The sequence below is a fragment of the Bradysia coprophila genome, unplaced genomic scaffold (genome assembly GCF_014529535.1).
Source record: "Bradysia coprophila strain Holo2 unplaced genomic scaffold, BU_Bcop_v1 contig_138, whole genome shotgun sequence".
NCBI lineage: Eukaryota > Metazoa > Arthropoda > Insecta > Diptera > Sciaridae > Bradysia > Bradysia coprophila.
In genome coordinates, this window is record NW_023503409.1 from 8,034,799 (window position 1) to 8,055,946 (window position 21,148).

The 21,148-nt window shown below is 39.8% G+C and overlaps 3 protein-coding genes and 1 long non-coding RNA gene across 6 annotated transcripts; 2 read left to right on the forward strand and 2 right to left on the reverse strand.

Moving 5' to 3' along the window:
• Window positions 1-3,260: 3,260 nt before the first annotated feature.
• On the forward strand, window positions 3,261-14,934 carry LOC119073822 (dnaJ homolog subfamily C member 13). Of its 2 annotated transcripts, none has more exons than XM_037179606.1 (33): window positions 3,261-3,425; window positions 3,919-4,203; window positions 4,280-4,420; window positions 4,541-4,685; window positions 4,747-4,945; window positions 5,013-5,145; window positions 5,219-5,337; window positions 5,396-5,648; window positions 5,734-5,912; window positions 5,975-6,182; window positions 6,249-6,404; window positions 6,469-6,659; window positions 6,714-6,777; window positions 6,835-7,385; window positions 7,447-7,615; window positions 7,678-7,953; window positions 8,014-8,216; window positions 8,280-9,123; window positions 9,195-9,330; window positions 9,391-9,575; window positions 9,632-9,823; window positions 9,999-10,166; window positions 10,230-10,727; window positions 10,797-10,972; window positions 11,043-11,077; window positions 11,145-11,581; window positions 11,638-11,848; window positions 11,908-12,190; window positions 12,245-12,452; window positions 12,517-12,807; window positions 13,054-13,149; window positions 13,223-13,385; window positions 13,456-14,934. In XM_037179606.1, exons 2-33 carry the CDS (start codon window positions 3,949-3,951, stop codon window positions 13,566-13,568), a joined length of 7,278 nt encoding a protein of 2,425 aa, XP_037035501.1. In that variant the 5' UTR covers window positions 3,261-3,425; window positions 3,919-3,948; the 3' UTR covers window positions 13,569-14,934. The 2 variants fall into 2 exon arrangements, with proteins under 2 accessions (XP_037035501.1, XP_037035503.1); XM_037179608.1 differs by having other exon boundaries at window positions 3,988-4,203.
• Window positions 13,734-15,335, reverse strand: LOC119073878 (glutathione S-transferase omega-like 2). 2 transcript variants are annotated; one of them, XM_037179757.1, is made up of 2 exons: window positions 15,127-15,335; window positions 13,734-14,929 (listed from the first exon to the last, which is right to left on the reverse strand). In XM_037179757.1, the coding sequence occupies exon 2, from the start codon at window positions 14,922-14,924 to the stop codon at window positions 14,010-14,012; it is 915 nt and encodes a 304-aa protein (XP_037035652.1). In that variant the 5' UTR covers window positions 14,925-14,929; window positions 15,127-15,335; the 3' UTR covers window positions 13,734-14,009. The 2 variants fall into 2 exon arrangements, with proteins under 2 accessions (XP_037035652.1, XP_037035653.1); XM_037179758.1 differs by having other exon boundaries at window positions 13,734-14,932.
• An 85-nt stretch (window positions 15,336-15,420) lies between these two features.
• On the forward strand, window positions 15,421-17,315 carry LOC119073925. Its single transcript, XR_005087116.1, has 4 exons — window positions 15,421-15,524; window positions 16,220-16,224; window positions 16,466-16,469; window positions 17,280-17,315. It is a non-coding gene; the product is annotated as an uncharacterized LOC119073925 (long non-coding RNA).
• A 993-nt stretch (window positions 17,316-18,308) lies between these two features.
• LOC119073862 (cleavage stimulation factor subunit 1) lies at window positions 18,309-20,166 on the reverse strand. Its single transcript, XM_037179727.1, has 5 exons — window positions 19,998-20,166; window positions 19,443-19,767; window positions 19,143-19,379; window positions 18,772-19,083; window positions 18,309-18,710 (listed from the first exon to the last, which is right to left on the reverse strand). The coding sequence occupies exons 1-5, from the start codon at window positions 20,063-20,065 to the stop codon at window positions 18,372-18,374; spliced, it is 1,281 nt and encodes a 426-aa protein (XP_037035622.1). The 5' UTR covers window positions 20,066-20,166; the 3' UTR covers window positions 18,309-18,371.
• Between the last annotated feature and the right edge of the window lie 982 nt (window positions 20,167-21,148).

Genomic DNA, 21,148 nt, shown 5'->3' on the forward strand with positions numbered 1-21,148 from the left:
TCAAATTTCATCCATAGAGACATAACCTCATCAATATTTATACGAAAACCGATCTATGTGGTTGAAATCGTTCGGCCAGTGAAAATTCGTGTTTACTGGGAACAAACCTATTTCTCAAACCTTCTGTGTATGAAATTTGACATTTCGAAATGGCCTTGGAACAAACCTATAAATAAACGTCAAAGTGCTGACAATGTTCTAAGACACCGACACCGTACAGAGAAATGTTAAGTTGGTATGCATGTGGCGAGATAGAAGGAACATGTGAATGACAGCTGGCACCTATGGGAGAGAATGCGAGAAGCACGCAAGAGAATTTCATACAAAATTGGTTAAATTCTGTCTCATAGGTGCCAGCTGTCATTCACATTTTTCTTCTATATCGCCACATGCGTACCAACTTAACATTTCTCTGACACTGTACGGTCATAGCTTCAACTTGACAAATAAAACCCAGAGAAATCGTAAGTTGGTACGCCTGTGGCTAGATAGAATTCGCATGAAGTATGACAGCCGATTTGTATGGGAGAAAATATGAGAAAATCTCAAACAATATTGGGGCCTGCCTCTCCCATAGCGCCCAGCTGTCATCCTCTTGCGCATTTCAGAAAAATGTTAAGTTGGTACGCATTCATCTGTCATCCTTCATTCGCATTCTTTCTCGCCATAGGCGTATCATTTACCTGATAAGCTATGTCATTGAGCAATTGAATTTGTCGATACAAGTGTCTTAGGTAAAGTTTGAACATTATAAGGACGTATTTTTCACAAGGAAATAAAAAATAAAAGCAGTTTTAAGTAAAATAAACGACCTTGTCAAATACATTGTCAAAATGATCAACAAAGAAATTTGAAAATTTTGGCGTCACCTTTATCTAAGACACAAACCATATATTCAAATACTATAGCAAATTGTACCACCAACGCTAAAGTGTTTGCAGTTCTCTCTATACCCTCTATACGTTGGGGCTAAATGAAACGTAAACAAAATTTGCAAAATTTAGTCGTACAGAATATTCGTTATGTTAGGACTCTAGATACGTTCTTTCTATTTTCTTTTTCTACAGAAACCCTCAGGACACATCATCAAATTCATTTAACGATTTACACTTTTACTTTGACATTACAATTTGCATGCTTCAACACAACATCAAATTTATTTTAAGGTTTGCACTTTTACTTTGTATTTATAATTTGCATATGTTTTGCACGTTGCAGTCTACATTTAAAAAATAATTTATCGACAATTCAGTTGGAAAACAAATAAAATTGGAAACATTATTTCGGATTGTATTTTTATCATTTTGTTCTCTTTCGAAACTCGCGCGAAATTCGTAGTTAATTGGCTCACACTTCTTCTAAAATTGTGATCCCATAATGTGACATCATCAGGTGATCACGCTGATGACTGTTCTGTTTGACAATCGTTTTAATTGTTTCGGCGCAAAAAATATGAAAACGATAAAAATGTAATTTGTGTAATTGTTTTGTTGTTTTAGTGATATTTACTGCAAATTTTGCAATAATGAGTGTAAAAACAAAAGTTAAATCAACGAAAATTGAAAAATTTGTAGTAAAACACATTGAAACAACAAAAACTATAACACAAATTAATTTTGTCGTGATTTTATGAACACTATTTTAGCAAGTATATAGGAAAGAACTTTTCCGAACTGACACAAAATATAAAATATCCCTACCTGAAATACAAGCTTTCCGTGGGGGGTAAACATACATGTTATGCTCACTTTCCGGAGGGGATAGGCAAAAAAATATTATCAAAAATAGCCCCTGACAAACGGTAGAAATAACACTTCAATGCCAATGATTACTCTCGTCCAAGGTAAATATAGTGAGGAGGTAATGCCATATATAACCGAATCAGATGTGCAGTGGCACGAATGTTCGATACAAACGCCATCTCATCCCTTCGTTGAAAGCAAAAAATGGAATAGAAAGTCGGGCCATCTGTTGAATCGTAGTCAACCATTTTAAAAAAAGATGTCATTGGCATCGAACTTATGTGCTAGGCCGCGCGTCTGAATGGCATTACCTCCTCACTATATTTACCTTGCTCTCGTCCGCACCAAGGTTATGAAAGAACAGGTTAAGACAACACTGAGTTGATCACGAAGGCGGTGACACACAATTGCGTCAACGGCTGCGCACGGAGTGGTTGAATGGAGTTTAATTAAACATGTCGTCGCAAATTTGATATTTTTGGATATTCTTAGTCTGCTTGTGACCCTGAACAACGTTCCACAAAAAATTTTGATTTTCATCCGTGCAGTCCGGAGCACCCGTACCAAGGCTCTCTAGAGTGCTCTGTGGGTGCGATAGAACTGATTGGTGTTGCAATCGATAGGGAATGGAATTTTAATAGTCATAGTACAAAAAAAAATTCCCATGGATTCAAGGTGGACAGGTGGCGACTCATTGAAGTTGAAAAATGACAATCTTTGAAAGGTTCTACAGGCGTGGATACTTGAGTCACAGAGGTGGTAATTAGTTGTACAAGTAGATATGGCCAAAAAAGTGAGAAAAATTTTGAACCACTATAAAGTTGCTATGTAGAAAATTTGGAAAAGTAATTTTTTGGATATTGGTAGAGCTAATGTCCCTCTACTTGTACAACTAACTACCACCTCTGTGACTCAAGTATCCACGCCTGTAGAACCTTTCAAAGATCGTCATATTTCAACTTTGATGAATCGCCACCATCCTATCTTGCACCCACGGAAGCAATTTCTTATAACATGACTATCAGAATTCGATACCCTATCGATTGCAACCCCAATCAGTTCTATCGCACCCACAGAGCACTCTAGGGGGCCTTGGTCCTGGTGCTCCTGACTGCACGGATAAAAATCAAAAATTTTTGTGGAACGTTGTTCAGGGTCACAAGTAGACTAAGAATATCCAAAAATATCAAATTTGCGACGACATGTTTAATTAAACTCCATTCAACCACACCGTGTGCGAAGTTTATATGTAAAATGCAACTTAACAAAAACAAAATTCTGAATTTTCGAGAAAAATATTTTCTTCAAGTTGATTTCTCACACTATCTGTTTATAAAATTTGGTGTCACCCGCCTTCATGGTTGTCTTAACCAAAGTTCTTTCAGAACTTTGGTCTTAACCTGTTCTTTCAGAACTTTGGTCCGCACAAAGAGTTGCTCTTTTACCACTTGGTAATGCTACGCTGCTTCAGACTATATGCGGCTGAGATAAATGTCAAAATAAAAGAATTTTCAGTCCAACCAACATTACGAGTAGAGAGTTGACAAAATTTTCATCAGATCTTAAAGTTTTTAAAAAATTCACTGCTGTTTGTGACTGTAAATCGTCAAATTCAAATAATTAATTCAAGTAAAACAAGTGCATCAAGTGTTTATTTATGGTTTACAATGTGTTTTGATTGAAGTAAGTTGTTTGGTGTTCAGATAAATCATTTGGTGGATACAGTGACGGCCTAATTTTATGTGTTGTATACTCCCCTTTGACTCAAATAAGATAATTTCTTACAGGAGTTACTTGTTACTTATACGTATTTTTCCAGTTTAATACTTTTTCTTATCACTCGTGATTGTTGCTGGTCATACGAACGAGTTATTTCGGTGGGAATACACAAAATTTCAATAATCAACTGAACATCCAATTGAAATTTTCTTTGTTTTGATCGTTGATTTCACCAGTGTTCCATTGTTGTATTGTAACTCTGCAAATTTTTTTGTTTCATCTGTCCAATCAAGTAGGAAATTTGTCAATGAATTCAATGTTATCATTCTAATTGCTTTTATTGGTTCTTGATATCTGACACTCTTGAGCGATCGACATCATTGATATGTTTATATGATGTTGACAGAATGATGTTGAGTCAACACTTTCTATATACTTATTACGAAGTGATTTGTAGGTTATATACAAATCTGTGGGATGAACTATCATGTCGAACAATTTAGAAAAATCGAATTCGTTTTCACAGATTATTAGAAACTCAACAGCCGAACAAAAAATGGTTCCCCTAAAAGATAATGCGGACCTAGAGTGTTTTCTGGTCACAAAACATTCCTGGAAAGGCAAATACAAGCGAATTTTGTCAATTGGTTCAATCGGTGTGTCAACCTATAATCCAGACAAATTTGACATCACAAATCGATGGAGTTATTCCGATATCGTAGCCGTTGTGCCGAACAAGGCGGTAAAATCAATACGAAAATTTCTTTGATGTTAGAAGTCTGTGTTGTTCGTTGAAATCATTTACCATTTCTGTACAGGTGCTGCATGAATTTACATTGATTGTAAAAAAGGACAGAAAATCGGACAACATCAAATTATCGTCGGAATTTCGGAACGACATTCTTACGTCGATATTGCGGTTCTATAAGGATTTCGCTGACAAGCCGAAAACCATACAGGTCAGTTGAGATGGTGAAGTGGTTTAAGGTTAATATATTCCACAGTGAGCTTGTCTCATCAAACACTTCAATTATGGTTTCATCGACTTGTGCATCTGTTCATGACTCAACCTATTTCAGAAATACCAAGCCTACAAACATCACTGGTCTGGTATCAGTCTTCCGACTGTGTTGGAAGTTACCCCATGTTCCGTGGATCAATTGGATCCCACTACGAACTCAGTGTTAGCGAGTTACAACTACAAAGACATAAATGGAGTCATTGGTAAGCCGTCCACAGTTGTTGAAAAATCAATGTTACTTGACGTGATCCATCTTCTTTGAAGGCATTGAAGATTATGAAGGTGGCATAGTGATTGCCTATGGTACATTCAGTCGATTGCACGTATTCAAAGCATTGAATCATCACGAAATCGTTCAGAATGTTGTTCAATGTGCTACGCAATTTCTTGGAGTTGACATTAAAGTGTTGAAGAGTCAATTGACATTGGATCATGTCGAACGAGAACGGTTCGGAAAGTATAGGTATGTCTAACGACTGTGTTATTCTAAAGCGATTGCGCGACTAACATCGACTTTTGTGACCTTACAGTAAAGATCAATCACTGACGTCCATGTCTGAGTTTACGGTTCAGAAAATAACTCATCGTCATCCGGAACCGACACGACGAATATTGTGTTTGACCGATGCTACGATTTTGGAAAGAGATCCACAGACATACAGTGTAAGTTGCCTATGGTGTGAACGACACATTGAACTTTTATTAATTGTTCGAACAACAAAAACTCCATCTGCAGGTGTGCACTCTTCATCCACTGATCGAAATTTACGCCTTGATTCGGGATCTTGAAAACATTCAAATGTTTTGCGTCGAATTCAAAAACGGCCAGGTTCGATCGTACATTACAAATGACCGGTGAGTGTTTCATTGACCAAAATAAGAGGAACATAAATTCAACGGACGATACTTTCAGTGATTCTTTGCTTGCCACCCTGTTGGATGCAGTCCGTTCGTGTGGGAATCAGGATGTTCACGTACGAGTGACACGAACTCCGCGTGGCAAACGTGTGGTACCACTGAGCCACTCAGTGGACGAGGAGACCGAAGCTAATTTACTGAAATTGGTCATTCACAACTTTCAGTATCCGATCAAACGTTTCGAGATCATGGAAAGATTTAACGCAAATATTCCACACACTGGATTGAATTACAGCGTCACTCAGGATGTAAGTTCTGATTGAGCTTTATGTGGGCCTATCAGCTGACTTCTGAGTCATCAGATTGACTAACATTTGCTTTCGATTTACACAGAGTCTTTTCGCTGAGAACAAGGACAAATTAATTCTTGGCGCTCTGCAAGCACTGACACAAAAGGAAACGGATACTACCGTTCCGCAGTTGAACAATTTAGAATTAGAGGCTTCATTCCATACGCTCCGACGACTGTTAGCAAGTAAAGTGGGATTTGCCGCATTTACGAATTTACCCGGGTAAGCCATTGTCGTTTAACGTCGGTGCAACTGTTGCTCGAATGACCCGTTCCACTTTAAAGGTTCCGCGAAACGATTGGACAAAAAGTGGTGATGTCATTGCAGAGAAATGACCTTGCTGTAACATATGCTGCCATTGACATGATTAACTCGTTGATGCACTCGATGAATGCTGATTACGATTTGAAGCAGGAACAGCTAAACAAGTCCTCGTTGATCTCATCGAAAAACTTTTTGGAAAAACTGTTGGATATGTGGACCAAGCATGTTGTGAGTGCATTCGATGCCCTTTCCTTTTCCGAATCATTTGTTAACGTTTGCTTGTTTTATGTGTAGACTCAAGGCAGTGGAGCATTGGTTTTGTCGGCGATGTTGGATTTTCTAACGTTCGCCCTCTGCGTTCCTTACAGTGAAACAACCGACGGCAAGCAGTTTGATATCTTATTAGAAATGGTTGCGAGTCGTGGACGTTCACTGTTCAAATTATTCCAGGTATTGTGTTCATCCATGACAACGATCGCCTTTCGGAAACTCAATTGAAATTTGTGATTTACAGCACTCTTCGCTTGCCATAGTTAAAGGTGCCGGATTAGTATTAAGAGCTTTAATCGAGGAAGGTGATAGCCAAGTGGCAAATGATATGCAAACATTGGCATTGGACGAGGCCGCACTTTGTCGTCATTTGTTGGTGGCACTGTACACACCAGCCAATGATCCAACAATGGCAACGCATCGTCAATTGTCCAGGTAAGATTGTGTAGAAATTCTGATGATTCGACTAAGCGAATTGATTTGTCACAGGCATTTAGTGGGACTGTGGATAACTGACAACGAAGACGCTATGAATCTACTTCGTCGCATATTCGTAAGCAATTGAGAATGATCCGGGAAAATTTCCTCTAATTCGTCTGAATTTTTCTAGCCCTCCGGCCTGCTCATGTTCCTAGAATCTGAGGATCCAGTTCCGAAATCGAGTCAGGAGGATGATAAGTTAAACTTTCGTGATAATTTGAAATTGGCAATTCAACATTCCAATCGACATCGAACAAACCTGATCGAAAAGCATTTAGAGGGCATCAAACATTGGGGCATGAATTTGATCGATCGCCAGGAGAAAGTCAACCAGGCAATGAAAAATCGTCCGATCGTACTGCGCAATCGACGTCAAAAGAAGAAAACCACTGAAGGTGTCGTCAATTTACCGTTGTTCTACTATCAATTCTTGCAAGACCACAACATGCCCAATTTGATATGGAATCACAAAACGCGCGAAGAACTGCGCTCCTGTTTGGAAAATGAACTGCGACAGTTCACATCCGATAAGGACTTGTCCGGTAATATGCTGGTCGCCTGGAATTACGAAGAATTCGAGGTGAATTATCAATGTCTGGCCGATGAGATTAGGATCGGCGACTACTACATTCGTCTCATTCTGGAAAAAGACGATTGGCCGCAGAATTTAGTCAAGGATCCGTAAGTCAAGGAACGGTTCAGGGACCGGGAGGCAAAATTACTAAAACGAAACATTTTGCAGGATCGAGCTGTTCAATGCATTGTACCGTCGTGTCCTTTGCCGCAATCGAGTTAACGACGATCAAATGACGGTCACTTCATTACAAGCCTTGGCGAAAGTGTACAAACGTTACCACGAGGAGATTGGATGTTTCAGCGACACTTCATACATTTTGCAACTGCTCGATAGGGTATAACGATCTCTGTCATGAAACTCTCCCCACAATTTTAATTGTCTTCAACTCTGTCACAGTGTCTTTCTCCTGCTCTGCGTGACGCTCTATTAGGCTTGGTTCGTTGCCTAGTGTTGAACAAGTCGAATTGTCGTCCATTAATTGACTCAGTCAATTGTTTGGTTGACCTGATAACTTTGGCTCATTTGCACCGAGGTCGAGCCGTACCGAATACGAAAACGAATGTGATAGAAGCCGGTCCCAATATGCATAACTACGAAGACAAAGATTGGTATTACAACATTGAAAGGAATGATGAAAAACCGGAGCGATGTGGTCCGGTTACATTCTCAGAGGTAACTCGATAAACTGCCTCTCTCCGCTTTGTGGCAATCTAATGATTTCGTTGGTTTCAGTTGAAAGAATTGTACAAAAAGGGTACAATAACTCCAAGGACTCGATGCTGGGCAGTTGGCCTAGATGGATGGAGATCGTTACAACAAATACCTCAATTGAAATGGTGTCTCATGGCCAAAGGTACACCGATCTACAACGAAACCGAGTTGGCATCTCACGTTCTGGATATTTTGATCAAATGCACCAGCTTTTTCCCGAGCCGGTAAGACCGGACGTAAAATGTGATGCATTCAGTCCCATTGAACCAAATAATTTTCCATTTCAGTGCTCGTGACGGTAAAGCAGTACTAATACCCGGACCGAGATTGTCCCGTAAAATATCCGAGTTCATTTGCTTGCCACACATCGTACAAGTGTGTCTAACCCACGACCCTGGCCTACTCGAACGAGTGGCAACACTTCTTTGCCAAATAATGGAAGACAATCCGGAGTTGCCAAAAGTCTACATGACTGGCGTTTTCTACTTCATGCTGATGTACACCGGCAGTAACATTCTGCCGATCGCACGGTTCCTTAAAATGACCCACATGAAGCAAGCGTTCCGCAACGAAGAAACGACACAATCGGAAATAATGCATCGAAGCATTTTAGGGCAGTTGCTGCCCGAGGCTATGGTCTGTTTCTTGGAAAACCACAGTGCAGAGAAATTTGCGGAAACATTTTTGGGCGAATTTGACACGCCCGAAGTGATTTGGAACAGTGAAATGCGGCGATTGTTGATCGAGAAAATATCGGCGCACATTTGCGATTTTACGCCGAAATTACGTGGTCACACAATGGCTCGCTATCCATACTTGGCTATACCGGTGATCAGCTATCCACAATTAGAAAACGAACTGTTTTGTCACATCTTCTATTTGCGACATTTATGTGATACGGCGAAATTCCCTAATTGGCCCATTTCCGAGCCAGTTTCGTTGCTGAGACAAACGTTGGACGCATGGCGTAAAGAAGTGGAGAAAAAGCCGTCACAAATGACTGTCACCCAAGCTTATGAAGATTTGGGAATTGATTTGGTCAAATATCCGCATCCTGACGAGTCTTTGGTTAGGAAGACTTACTACAAACTGGCAACGATGTATCATCCAGATAAGAATCCCAATGGAAGGGTAAATATTTCTCGCGCACAGTTCCTCGATTTTTCATTTACTAAATTCACAACTTTTCACGGTCCGCACAGGACATTTTCGTTAAAATTAATTTGGCGTACGAGTTCCTCTGCTCACGGTCCGTGTTCTCCAGCGACGGTCCCAATCCTAACAACATTGTGCTGATACTACGCACCCAAAGTATTCTCTTCGATCGGTATTCTGAAGGTAAGCATTTCCATCGTGTGTCTGACGAGTGGAGAATTCTAATGTTCCATCTCATTCCAGAACTTCGTCCATACAAATACGCTGGCTATCCTCAACTCATCAAAACCATTCAAATGGAGACCCGGGACGAACAATTATTTTCGAAAGCAGTGCCATTGTTGACCGCGGCTTCGGAACTGTGTTACCACACCGTGCACTGTTCAGCATTAAATGCAGAGGAGTTACGTCGCGAAAATGGCATTGAGGTAAGTAATGGCAGCTGGTGCCTTTGAAGGTCATGTCAAAAAACCATTATTTTCAGGTTCTACTGGAAGCGTACAGTCGATGCGTGTCGATTATGAGCGTAGACTCGAATCCATCTCAAGTTCACTATCAAATCATTTCGAACATAACCAAGTGCTTCGAAGTTGCGTGTAACTTTGAAAATTGCAAAGCGAAAATCATTGAATTGCCGCAGCTTATCTCAGACGTGTGTCGCGTTGTCTATTTCAAAGTGAGTAAACTAATCCATTCGACTCGAAGGTCAAACTATGCGGGCAAATACTGGGGCCCAATAGAAGGAAATAGTGCGAAAAAAGACGCCAATGGAACCTAGTTTGCATGCGTAGTTTCACTGCACGGTTCGACTAAATCTTTGTCCTTTTTCATTAATTGGTTGTCTCCTTCAGCACTCACTGTCCATTAGTCTGGTGACTAGTTTGGCAGCGAATAATTACGAACTTCAATGCAATCTAGTGAAATGTGGTGTTTTGTGGTCACTGTTGTTGTTCATGTTCGAATACGATTACACATTGGATGAAAGCGGTGTCGTTACCGATGAGAATACCAATCAACAAGTAAATTCAATCCGTCACTTAACCCAAGATCCACAAAGAAATTCGTTCGGTCTTTGATTTCAGAAAATGGCTAACAATCTGGCCAAACTATCGATACTGGCTACCGTTGCCCTTGCTGGCTATGATATGAAATTACTGCTCGATCCAACGGATCCATTAAATTCAGCCATTAAATCACAAAGCCCGGTTAATAAGCCAGCAGCTACTAATTCACCACAGGGTTCACAGAAGTTGATAAAAGGTGCACCATTTCAATCAACGAATCCTCAAGCATCGGGCTACACAACCAACGCCACCAACCTAATTCAGAATTCCATGCATTTAGTTCAAAGTCACAACGAGAAGACCAGTTTCAAGACGTACGTGGATATCAATGAGAAAAACGGTGACGCGTCGGGAAGTGAGCAAAGCGAAAATGTGTCGTCCGAAAAGGAGAATACGGCGAGCAAGAAGAAATTCGCAATCAGTGGCAATGCTAAGAACGTTGTCGTTAAGATAATTTTGGACAATTTGTTGACGCAATTCATATCCAGCAAATTGGCGTTGGATGGTGAAAATGAGGTGAGTGAAGCGTGTAATTTGTACGTTAGGTGAACCAAACGATAAACGACTTTTGTTCATTTTCATCAGGTTTTGAAGTTGTTAACTTCGAACACCCGAAATCCGTATTTGATTTGGGACAACGGGACAAGGGCTCAACTGGTGGATTTTCTGGAGTATCAGCGAACGAAGAGTTCGAAGGAACAGTACGAGGACATAACCGACATTCACAACATTGTCAAAGACTTCACATTCGATGCACAAAAGTAAGTTGTTGCCAATGTCCTCATCATTGTTGCTAATTTGACGATGAAAATCTTCATTTTCTTCTTGCAGAGACGAGCTTCAAATTGGTGGCATTTACATTCGAGGTTCGCAGCTTTTATTGTCGGCAGGCCGGACTTGCTCTTAATCAAAAAAATGTATTTTTCTTCTCAGTTTACAACGAGATGCCGACGTTCCCCATTCAAAATGCCAAATCGTTCGTCATCGATCTGCTCGAATACTTGAAGCAAGGCTACCAATATCTCATCAACATGAAGGCGAACAGGAAGCATATCATCGCATCCGGACAAATACTGCAACCCACACTTGCGGCAAACCATCCGCAACGATTGAAGCAACAACGACCCTCCGACTTTGATGGCGTCCTCAATGAGTACAATCGGTCGAAGGCTCGTACACAATTGGAACGCACTGCATCGTCCGATACGATTCAGTACAATTTTGAATCGGATGAGAATGCTGTCGAACACATTGTCATGGTGTTGAAGTCGCTGATATCCGTGATCAAGTCCAACGCCAACGTAGAAATCCAATGCATCGGACATTTCGAAATGTTGTTCGGCTTCTTGTCGACCAAATTGTCGGAAAGGGTTGGTTGAGTAGTTCCCTAATCCTCAGATCATTTTAACGAACATTTGAATTCAAGGACCGAGAGATCAAGTCTTTGGCACTGGAAATCGTGTCACTGGTCTCGCGCAATAAGGAATGTGTCAACGAAATAGCTGCATGCGAAATACTGGGACATTTCCTGGTTTCACTACGGGATACCGAACTGAAAGAAATGCAGGATCGAGTGCTGGAAACATTGTCGGGCTTGTTAAATGTACAAAAAATGGTCAAAGAAGCTCAAAGCAAAGGTAACGTCCCCACTTTCACCTGTCCAATTCCTACATTTTATCGTTAACTGTTCATCCAGGCGCCGTTATTTACTTGTTGGACGTGTTCGTCAATTCACGAAATCCTCAACTGCGTGAACAATGTGCCGAACTGCTGGCTAAAATGACATCTGACAAATTGACAGGACCGAAGGTTCGAATATCCGTCAGCAAATTTGTACCGACAGTATTTTTGGATGCGATGATAGAGTCGCCGTCGATATCCGTTCAAATGTTCGAATCTACTCACGAACATCCGGAGCTAATTTGGAATGACAAGACCCGAGATCGAGTTATCGATTCAATTACGGATTCGGTTTCGAGGTAAGTTAAAATGCAGTGGGCTCTTAGCCGCTTGCTACACGTTTCCGTTTTCAGGTTCTTCTTATCGCAAAAAGAAAATCCGAAAATTCTGTGGAAGGATTCGGATACAATACAAGACATTACCACCAACGAATTGGTCGTCTCTGGAGTGTACTTGAAATTGTTCATTTCGAATCCTGGATGGACGTTACGGAAACCGAAACAATTCTTATCGGATCTGTTGGACTTTGTCGCCGAAAATATCAGTCGAAGTGGATGCGAGGTAAGAACTGACTACTTTCCAGTCAAGTCGCAGCCTTTAACTCGATGATCTCAATGATTTACAGAAAGACGTATTGGATACATCAACGACAGCCTTAGTATCCCTACTGAATGCTCAGCCGAATTTAGCCGATGCAGTACCAGTTCTGGGACACATCCCAAAGTTTTTCCGACAACTTTCTGTTCAACCAAAGAGTGCCTTACGAGTATTAAACCAATTATCTCTGTCCGAAATTTGTGTCGCCGCTATCGCTCAAACGGAATGCATAAACTCGCTGAAGAAATGCATGGAAAATAACAAAGAACTGACCGCTACCTCGTGTGAAACCTTGAGCCGACTATTCAAGTGCCAGCATGTAAGTGAACAGTTGACTTTTCCGTTTTCTTTTTCAATGTTGACTGAAATCATAAGAAAGATCAGTCAAACGATTGTGAGGATTGGGGTCCGGATTGACCATATTGTCAATTCTGGATTTTTTAAAAATTTTTGATTTTTGGATCTTTTGCAAATGAGTTGTTTGAGTCGAACCAGTCCTGCCCTGCATGGATTGAATAGTTTGTGTGTGAGTCCGTTTTTAACGAAACTGATTTTTCATTTCCAGGACTCATTGATACGTCAATCGTTGGAATGCAATCTCATTGCATACTTGCTGAATTTACTGAACAGCAGAATGGAATTTGCCGATAATCCATCGATGGTGAGTTCTCCTCTTTCACAGCAATTCATTTTCATTCGCCTCTAAAATACGCTTGTCCAATTCATATCAACAGGTTAAGGCACAAATTGTATCAGCATTGAAAGCCATGACACACAATTTGAATTTCGGCGATCAAGTGTCGCATATTCTTAATTCGAATCCCATTTGGGCCGAGTATCGAGATCAGAAGCACGATCTGTTCATAACCGATTCAAATGTTCGAGGATATTTAACCGGTAAATTCATCCATATTAGTTGATTAAGACGTCGTATCTGTAACAATTTTGTCTCTCGTTTCTTGAACAGGCGTAAATCCAACAGCCGGTTACCTCACCCAAGGTCCGAGCAAAAATGTAGAGGTCATGACATCGCCACCTCCAATTGATAGAGATGATCCGTTGGCTAGGAATACCGATTGAGAATCGGACAAATGAAATTAATGGAAAACCGTACCGATTAATCGAAACGTAATACTGCATGGAAATGAGATTATGGCAAGGACAGGACAAATATTCAATGATTATGAGGGAGAGAAACAACAAAAGAAAGAAATGGAAAAACAATAATAAAAATTACAAATAAAGTTTTTGTGATAATATATTTTATATAGAAAATAAATTGTAAGAATATCGTAAACGCATCTCATCTGTTATCGACAGCGACGACAATATTCAACGCCGGCTAACACAGTCATTTATCGTAAAATTGATGGTTAAACTAACGAAGTAAAAGATTTTGTTTCAATATTGAACTTGAATCAAAAGAAGTAATAGATTCAACGATAACTCTGGTGACTCAAGCTACACAAACTGATCAAATTCTATTTAATCTTTCAATATAAAAAATAAAAATCTTTTGCCTTAGTTAACAAAAGGCCCATTATACAATGGAACGATGCCGGTCGGATTAAGCTTTGACGGTGACTTGTAATACCCCTTCTTTATATGGTCCATCTTAACAGTCTCTTTAATCAATGGCATCTCGTACATCATCTTCGTCCAGCGACAAAGGTTAGGCAGCTCTCTCACAGCAATCAAGTTACATTTAAAGTGACTGTAGTACACCGGATCGAATCGTATAGCGCTCGGAAATAGTCGCACGTCCGCTTCCGTCATAACGTCTCCACATAAAAATTTATTTTCGCCCAGGATTGCCTCTACCTTCAGCAGAGTTTCATAGACCAGTCTGGCATTTTCCTCGTACACTGCCTGTGCGGTAGCAAATCCCGTTTTGTACACACCGTTATTGATCCCATCGTAAATGATCTGATTCAGTTCGTCGATTCTTGGCCGCAATGCCGCTGGGTAGAGGTCCAGTTCCGGAATGTTAGCGAATTCGTTAAACTCACTGTTGAGAAAGCGAACAATTTCAGAGCTCTCGTTGTTCACAATTGTTTTCGTCTTTTTGTCATACAGAACGGGTACAGTGAATCGGTCCGAATAATTTGGATCGGTCTGGAAATAGAGCTCCCTCAAAAATGTAAAGTTGTTGATATGATCCGGCGTGCAGCCGTCTTCATTCTTAAACGTCCATCCGTCATTATCCAAACACCAGTGTAGTACAGACACGCTAATCACCGATTGAAGACCTTTCAAATTCCGTACGATTAGTGTACGATGAGCCCAAGGGCAGATGTAGTTAACGTACAGATGATAACGGTTGGCTTCTGGAGGGTATGGACCGTTTTTGCTGATGTTGTTTCTCATTTTCGATTCTTGTCGAACGAAAGCACCATGTTCGTTTGCATTGTCGTTGATGTTTTTAGTTGATGACATGGTTGCTGCCGATGGAATATCAAAAGAAAATTTATTCAAATATTTGATGACTGTGCGCATTCAGTCATTAACAAAAACTTATCAAGAGCAAAGTACGATCAAAACTAGTTTCGGACAAATAATGTCGAATTAGAAAGGTTTTATGAATTGTATAACACTCACAACGACTGTACACGCAATATTATGTACCATCATAACTTACATTCAAAAAGAAAATTTATTTTCCACCGGTTACAACGAACTTAACCGAATTTCTTTCTATTTTCTTTCCTACTGTCGTGAATTAAATCAAGACGCCAATAATAATCTAATCGAAATAGAGATAGACGAACAATCGAAGTGTTCAATACACGCCTCTACTGCTGATCAAGTGTAAACTAAAATTAAATTACAACACTTATGTGTGGATACGCATCGTAATGTAGAGTGCAATGAGTATATACAAACGAATGAGTAAAAATATTCATCGTCGGTTTTACCGATGTCCATTTCGTTACGAGCAGACTAAGGTTTTATTTTAAACCCGAACGAACCAACGAAGAATGGAAGAAGAAGAATTCACCGCAGAACAGTCATCAGTGTTATTAAAAACTAGCTCTGGTTAGTTTATTCCCTTGACTGAAAGTCATGGGTCTTACGGATGATAAACACCCTAAAATGTTTGTCACACAATGATCACTACTATGATTGAAAATGCATGAATGTATGACCAAAAACCTTAAATACAGAAAATGTTTGTCACACTTTGATGATTCGTTGATAACACGATAACTTGAGTAATTTTCAACGGATTTTCAAAAACTTTTTTTTAATCGACGGGGAATTAAATTAATGAGGTTAAGTTCGAAGATGGGCTATTACGGTCGGGTGTTCTTACAGATATTTCCAAAAGAATTTTTGTCTCGTCCCTTGATTCGACGATAACTCGAGTAGTTTTCGATGGATTTCCAAAAACTTTTTTTTAATCGACGAGGAATTAAATTCCTCAGGTTAAGTTCGAAGATGGGTTATAACGGACGGTGATCTTAGTGATATTCTCAAGAGAATTTTTGTCTGGTCGCTTGATTCCACGATAACTCGAGTAGTTTTCGACGAATTTCCAAAAACTTTTTTTTAATCGACGAGGAATTAAATTGCTGAGGCTAAGTTTGAAGATGGGTCGTAACGGGCTGGTGATCTTAGAGATATTCCCAAAAGAATTTTTGTCTCGTTCCTTAATAACACGATAACTTGACGTAATCCTCAACGGATTTCCAAAAACTTTTTTTTAATCGACAGGGAATAAAATTACGAAGGCTACGTTCGAAGATGGGTCGTAACGGGCTGGTGATCTTAGAGATATTCCCAAAAGAATTTTTGTCTCGTTCCTAGATAACACGATAGCTTGACGTAATCCTCAACGGATTTCAAAAACTTTTTTTATTCAACGGGGAATTCCATTCCCGATGATAAGTTCAAAGTTGGGCTATGACAGTCGGGGGAACTCAGAGATATTCCTAAAAGAATTTTTGTATCGTCCCGTGATATTATCGTGTTATTAGTTGAGTAATTCTTAATGGTCCACAAATGACAATTATCCCACTAAGAAAGACATTTTTGGGTTAAGCTCGTTAATGGAATATACTGGAGTAATATTCAAGGATTCGTTCAAAAATTTTGTGTGTGTAATATCGATGATAAGAAAAAAATTAAAGTTTGGACGAGTGTGAACTTTGCGGCCAGAGCGAAGCGAGGGCCGTAATCACACGAGTTTCATTTTTATTCAATATGTAAGCAAGAAATTCGCCTCTTTCCAGGGTCTGTATCTCGTGCTGCCTTTTTGATGGTATCTTTTCATCAGAATCCTTTTTTCAAAACACACGACCACGAATGTATTAGCTTTCAACAGAAAGTAGATTTGGTTGTAGTCACTTGACCAGTTCTGAAAAAAGTGACCAGTGTACCGAAATTTTCATAAACTGCACAGTTTTCTCAGGGTTGGTCAAACTGCTACAACCAAATCTATTTTATGTTGAAAGCTAACACATTCGTGGTCGTTATTGCGGTCGTACATACTTGAAAAATGATTCTGGTGGAAAGATATCATCAAAAGACAGTATTTAAAAATCACCCAAATGTATCCTTTTCAGCAAATCATCGATGCCTCTTAAGTAATGAAAATACGTATGAGCCAGTATATGATCAAGTGCTGGAATTTCTCATATACGTGTTTTGTATCGAAAGTAGGGTACGCATACCCTGGTATACTTTTATGTACTTTTAGAGTGATTTTTTTTTGCTCGGATTACAAAAATCTTCTTGAGAAAAGTAGTCAGTCAGTCAAGGGATCTGACCCATCCAAAAGATGGGGCCTAGTGTGGTCTTATTCTACAAAATGCATGCTTAAAAGTACAGTGAGCGTCAGTGAAAATTGCGCATTATTTTGCGTCAGCTGTTTTTCAGCTGGGATATTCGCACAAAAGAAACTACTCACACCTCTTTATACGCTTTTACCACTACCACGCGCGTAACTTTTTTACCAGTATAACAACTATCAACCGTTTGCATGAGTGGACCAGCTGAAAAACCGCTGTAGCAAAGTTATGCCTACATTTCAATGACGTATACTGTAATGGCTGCGAAGGATTATCATCTTGATACTTGTTACACCAAAAGCAAGTAAAAACCCGATGTGAAACTGTTGGTGTGATGTCCGGCTGTGAAAGATTAACATGTTCGAGTATAGCCTCTAGCCTAAGACTTTAAAAAATTTGTAAATTCAACTAATTTTCAGCTTAGAACTTATTGTCACCATCACCCATCGCAAATACTGTAGCTTACGCTCTTCTTGGGTAACTAACGTAACAAACACAAAGTTACTTAATAAGCCGACGAAAATGTTCAACTCGTTTTTGTAAAGTTACGTACGGTTGTTTGCACTATAAGTGCACGTCTAATTCATTTTGTTTGTAATCTATCCTTGATTTGATGTATAGCACTGCTCTTAACATTACCACTCGTGTGCCACACGTCAAAAAACCACCAAATTTTGAACCAAAACCACAGTACGCGTGTGTTGCTTTAACTCACACGAATATTTCCTCTGTTAATGCTAGGAGCAGTGCTATACTTCATGCCATGGACGCAATTTTGTATTGGCGACCTTGAATAAAATCAACCCAGACGAATATACAAATCTTTTAGGGGGGTGTTTGTCGAGACTGCACTTCGTCGTGAAATTGTAAAATCTGGTCGCTTAGGTAGTACATCTCCGTCCAATTTCTGTCCCTTTCGGAAGTTTGAATAAACTGAATGTCTAGCTATCTAAAATGACTTTTCTCCAAGAGAAGAGTATGTAAAGAGAGGACTAAGACCCAGTTTATTCTGCGTAATTGAATGGTGTGCTTCATTTTGTCATTTTATCTTTATATTTCGTGAATTTATAAAGTTCATTAAAAGCAACTCCCATTATGGTGCATTCGTTCGCCTGAACCAAAAGCGAGCTCGAAAATCGTCCGAACACGTCAGGAATGCTGGATGAGTGGGCGAATGAATGATAAATCGTATGGGACCATTATGGCCCAATGACATCAAATGTAATCGAGATGCGTTCCGAGAGTTCCATGAGCAAAGTGACGTTGTAGCTTCGTCGGGGAAAAGAATGTAGTCTTCGGTATGATTGAAAACCGCTTGAGTGTTGTGTTCTTGTTTGCCGGTTGTACCGGCTCCAGTGTATGCAATAAGACATCGGCTGGTACTTAATTCCCAGAGCTTGACGAGCGAATCTTTACCAGAGGAAAGGAGGTACTGAAATGATTGTTTTAGTTTTATAGGTTGTTCTAGCTGCTGATCAATAGGTTTTACTCACTTTTCCGTTTTTAGAAAATGTAACTGAACAGACTTCAGCGCCTTCATGAGCTTGGGAAAAGGTGTTGATACATCGACCACTGACCACGTCCCACAACTTTATTGATCCATCCAAACTTCCACTAGCGTACATTTTAGCAGTTAGTGCATACTTGACACAAGTCACGCTGGAAGTGTGTTGCTGGGATGCAATCGCGCTCACAAAGCACTGTGAAGTGTTGATATCATAGACTCGCAATACTTCGTGATCGGTGCCAACAATCATGTAGTCACCGGTCGGATGGAACGATAGGCATCGAACACCAACGACATCCTATTTAATTGCATCGATCAATTTACGTTTACTTTTACGATGGATTTTAATCATAATACCGTGAACACTTTGTGTGCTTTCTTCACTGATGCCTTGGATATGTCGAACAATTTGACGGTACAATCACGCGATGCCGAAGCTAAAATTTGTTCCTTCGGATGGAATTCCAAGTAAGCAACCTCTTCTGTATGATCGTACAGCGTACGAATAACTGGATGTCCTTGCTGATCACCAATTCGGGATGGGTCCATGTCTTCCGGAGCCGATTTAGCCAACATTCTGTCCACATCCAAGATCTATTGTCAAGAAATCGTATCATCGTAACGTGTCGCCGAATTTTTCGCTTTAATTTTACTCACTTTGATACTAGCGTCAACACTTCCAGTCGCCACGAGCTGACCATCGTGACTGAAAGCCCCGGAACGACAAGCCTGCTTGTGTGAGGTAACGTAGGCGGTTTCATAGGATGACGGTTCAGGTGCTAAACATGAACCTTCCGTTTCGTATTCCAGGTCGATGCCGGCGAATGATTCATTGTAGTTTAGATTCTCTTTGGGCATTTCATTTTGGAGAGCATCAATTGTGAGATGCAGCAATTTGTCGCTGGGTGGACATGGCGGATCGGCTCGTATTATATTTGACAGCTCTACGGCCAAATTGTGATGCGAATCGTAAAACAGCTGACTAAAAAATGACGAAAATAATGACCAGGAAAAATAGACAAATTTAATAGAGGCATCAGTCTGACAAGCCGACAAAAATCAAATGAATGTGAGTGCGAATAACTTAATAGAAGCTGAAACGTATAAGCTTCACAACAACACCAGTATTTCGCGTGTGAAAAATGATTCTTGTTTACGGTTATGTTTATCGGCTACGCTAATGATACTGATTCAACGTAATTAACAACAAACCTGATCATAAGCCGGTACAGAGTTTCTCTGCTTTTAATTATATTTCTTGACTCAAGAACCTCCTGCATTTTTGTAGAATTAGAGTGTTAAATACCAAGCGTTTTGTTTGGTTTCACTTGTTGGTTTCGGTAGCTGTCTAACCGGCTCTGTCAAAATTTTCTCATTCTTTTTCGTTTCGTTATTTACATAATTTATATTAATGGATACATATTGTCAGAGACAGAGAGTATACCAATGATACCAATGAATTTTGAAAGCCGACACATTTTCCGTTTTCCTAGTTTTTTTTCTGTGAATTTTTATATGGAGAAAACTCAAGTAGAATGCAGAACAGAATATTTGTCGGTTCACCAAATAACAATATTTGTTCTAGCCGGTTCTTTTCGTGTCGAATATAGGCTGTGCGAACCCATACGTGATTGTTGCAATAGTCTCTTCCTTCTTCGCCTTCCTTCTTCGCCTTCCTTCTTCGCCTTCCTTCTTCGACTTCTATTTATGTCCTTTTTTCATCATCTATCTCCTTCATCTAATCTCTTCTAAATATCCTCTCATGCGTTTCCTTTAAGGCCAGGTGATGGCTGTTTACATATTTTGCGATAAAGACCTTCACCTGGCCGTAAGTCATATCATATTTTACGATAGTAAACACCTGTTCAACCGTTTATTGTTTTCGTGTGTTTATTGACATCAGCTACGCCTCGGATCTACAAAATTCACACGAAAACTATAATTTTCATCTTTTTATCCCCAGTCATGTAAAAAATACCACGGCAGAGTAAAATAAACCTGACAGTAGCGGTTAATTTTTGAAACGTCAAATAAAGGATCTAATACACTGTGTGAAAATGAACTCAAATGAACACTGACATAAATTGAAAAAATTTATTCGCAAAACACAAAGGCTGCTAGATAATTCCGGTCCTAGTCAAAACAAGCGCTCCTGCCTGGGTTACTTTACTCTGCCATGAAAATACTAAACAAAATGTGTCTAAATTTTCAAAATTTGTGTGCCATCGCTTTCGTGAGATAAACTCAGAAGTGTTTTAACCTCTTCTTTCAGAACCTTCGCAATATATTAATTTAGGACCCATCCAAGCATCATCAAACATGAGCGGCTACTCTTAATAGAGTCCTGTAACTGAACAGCGTAT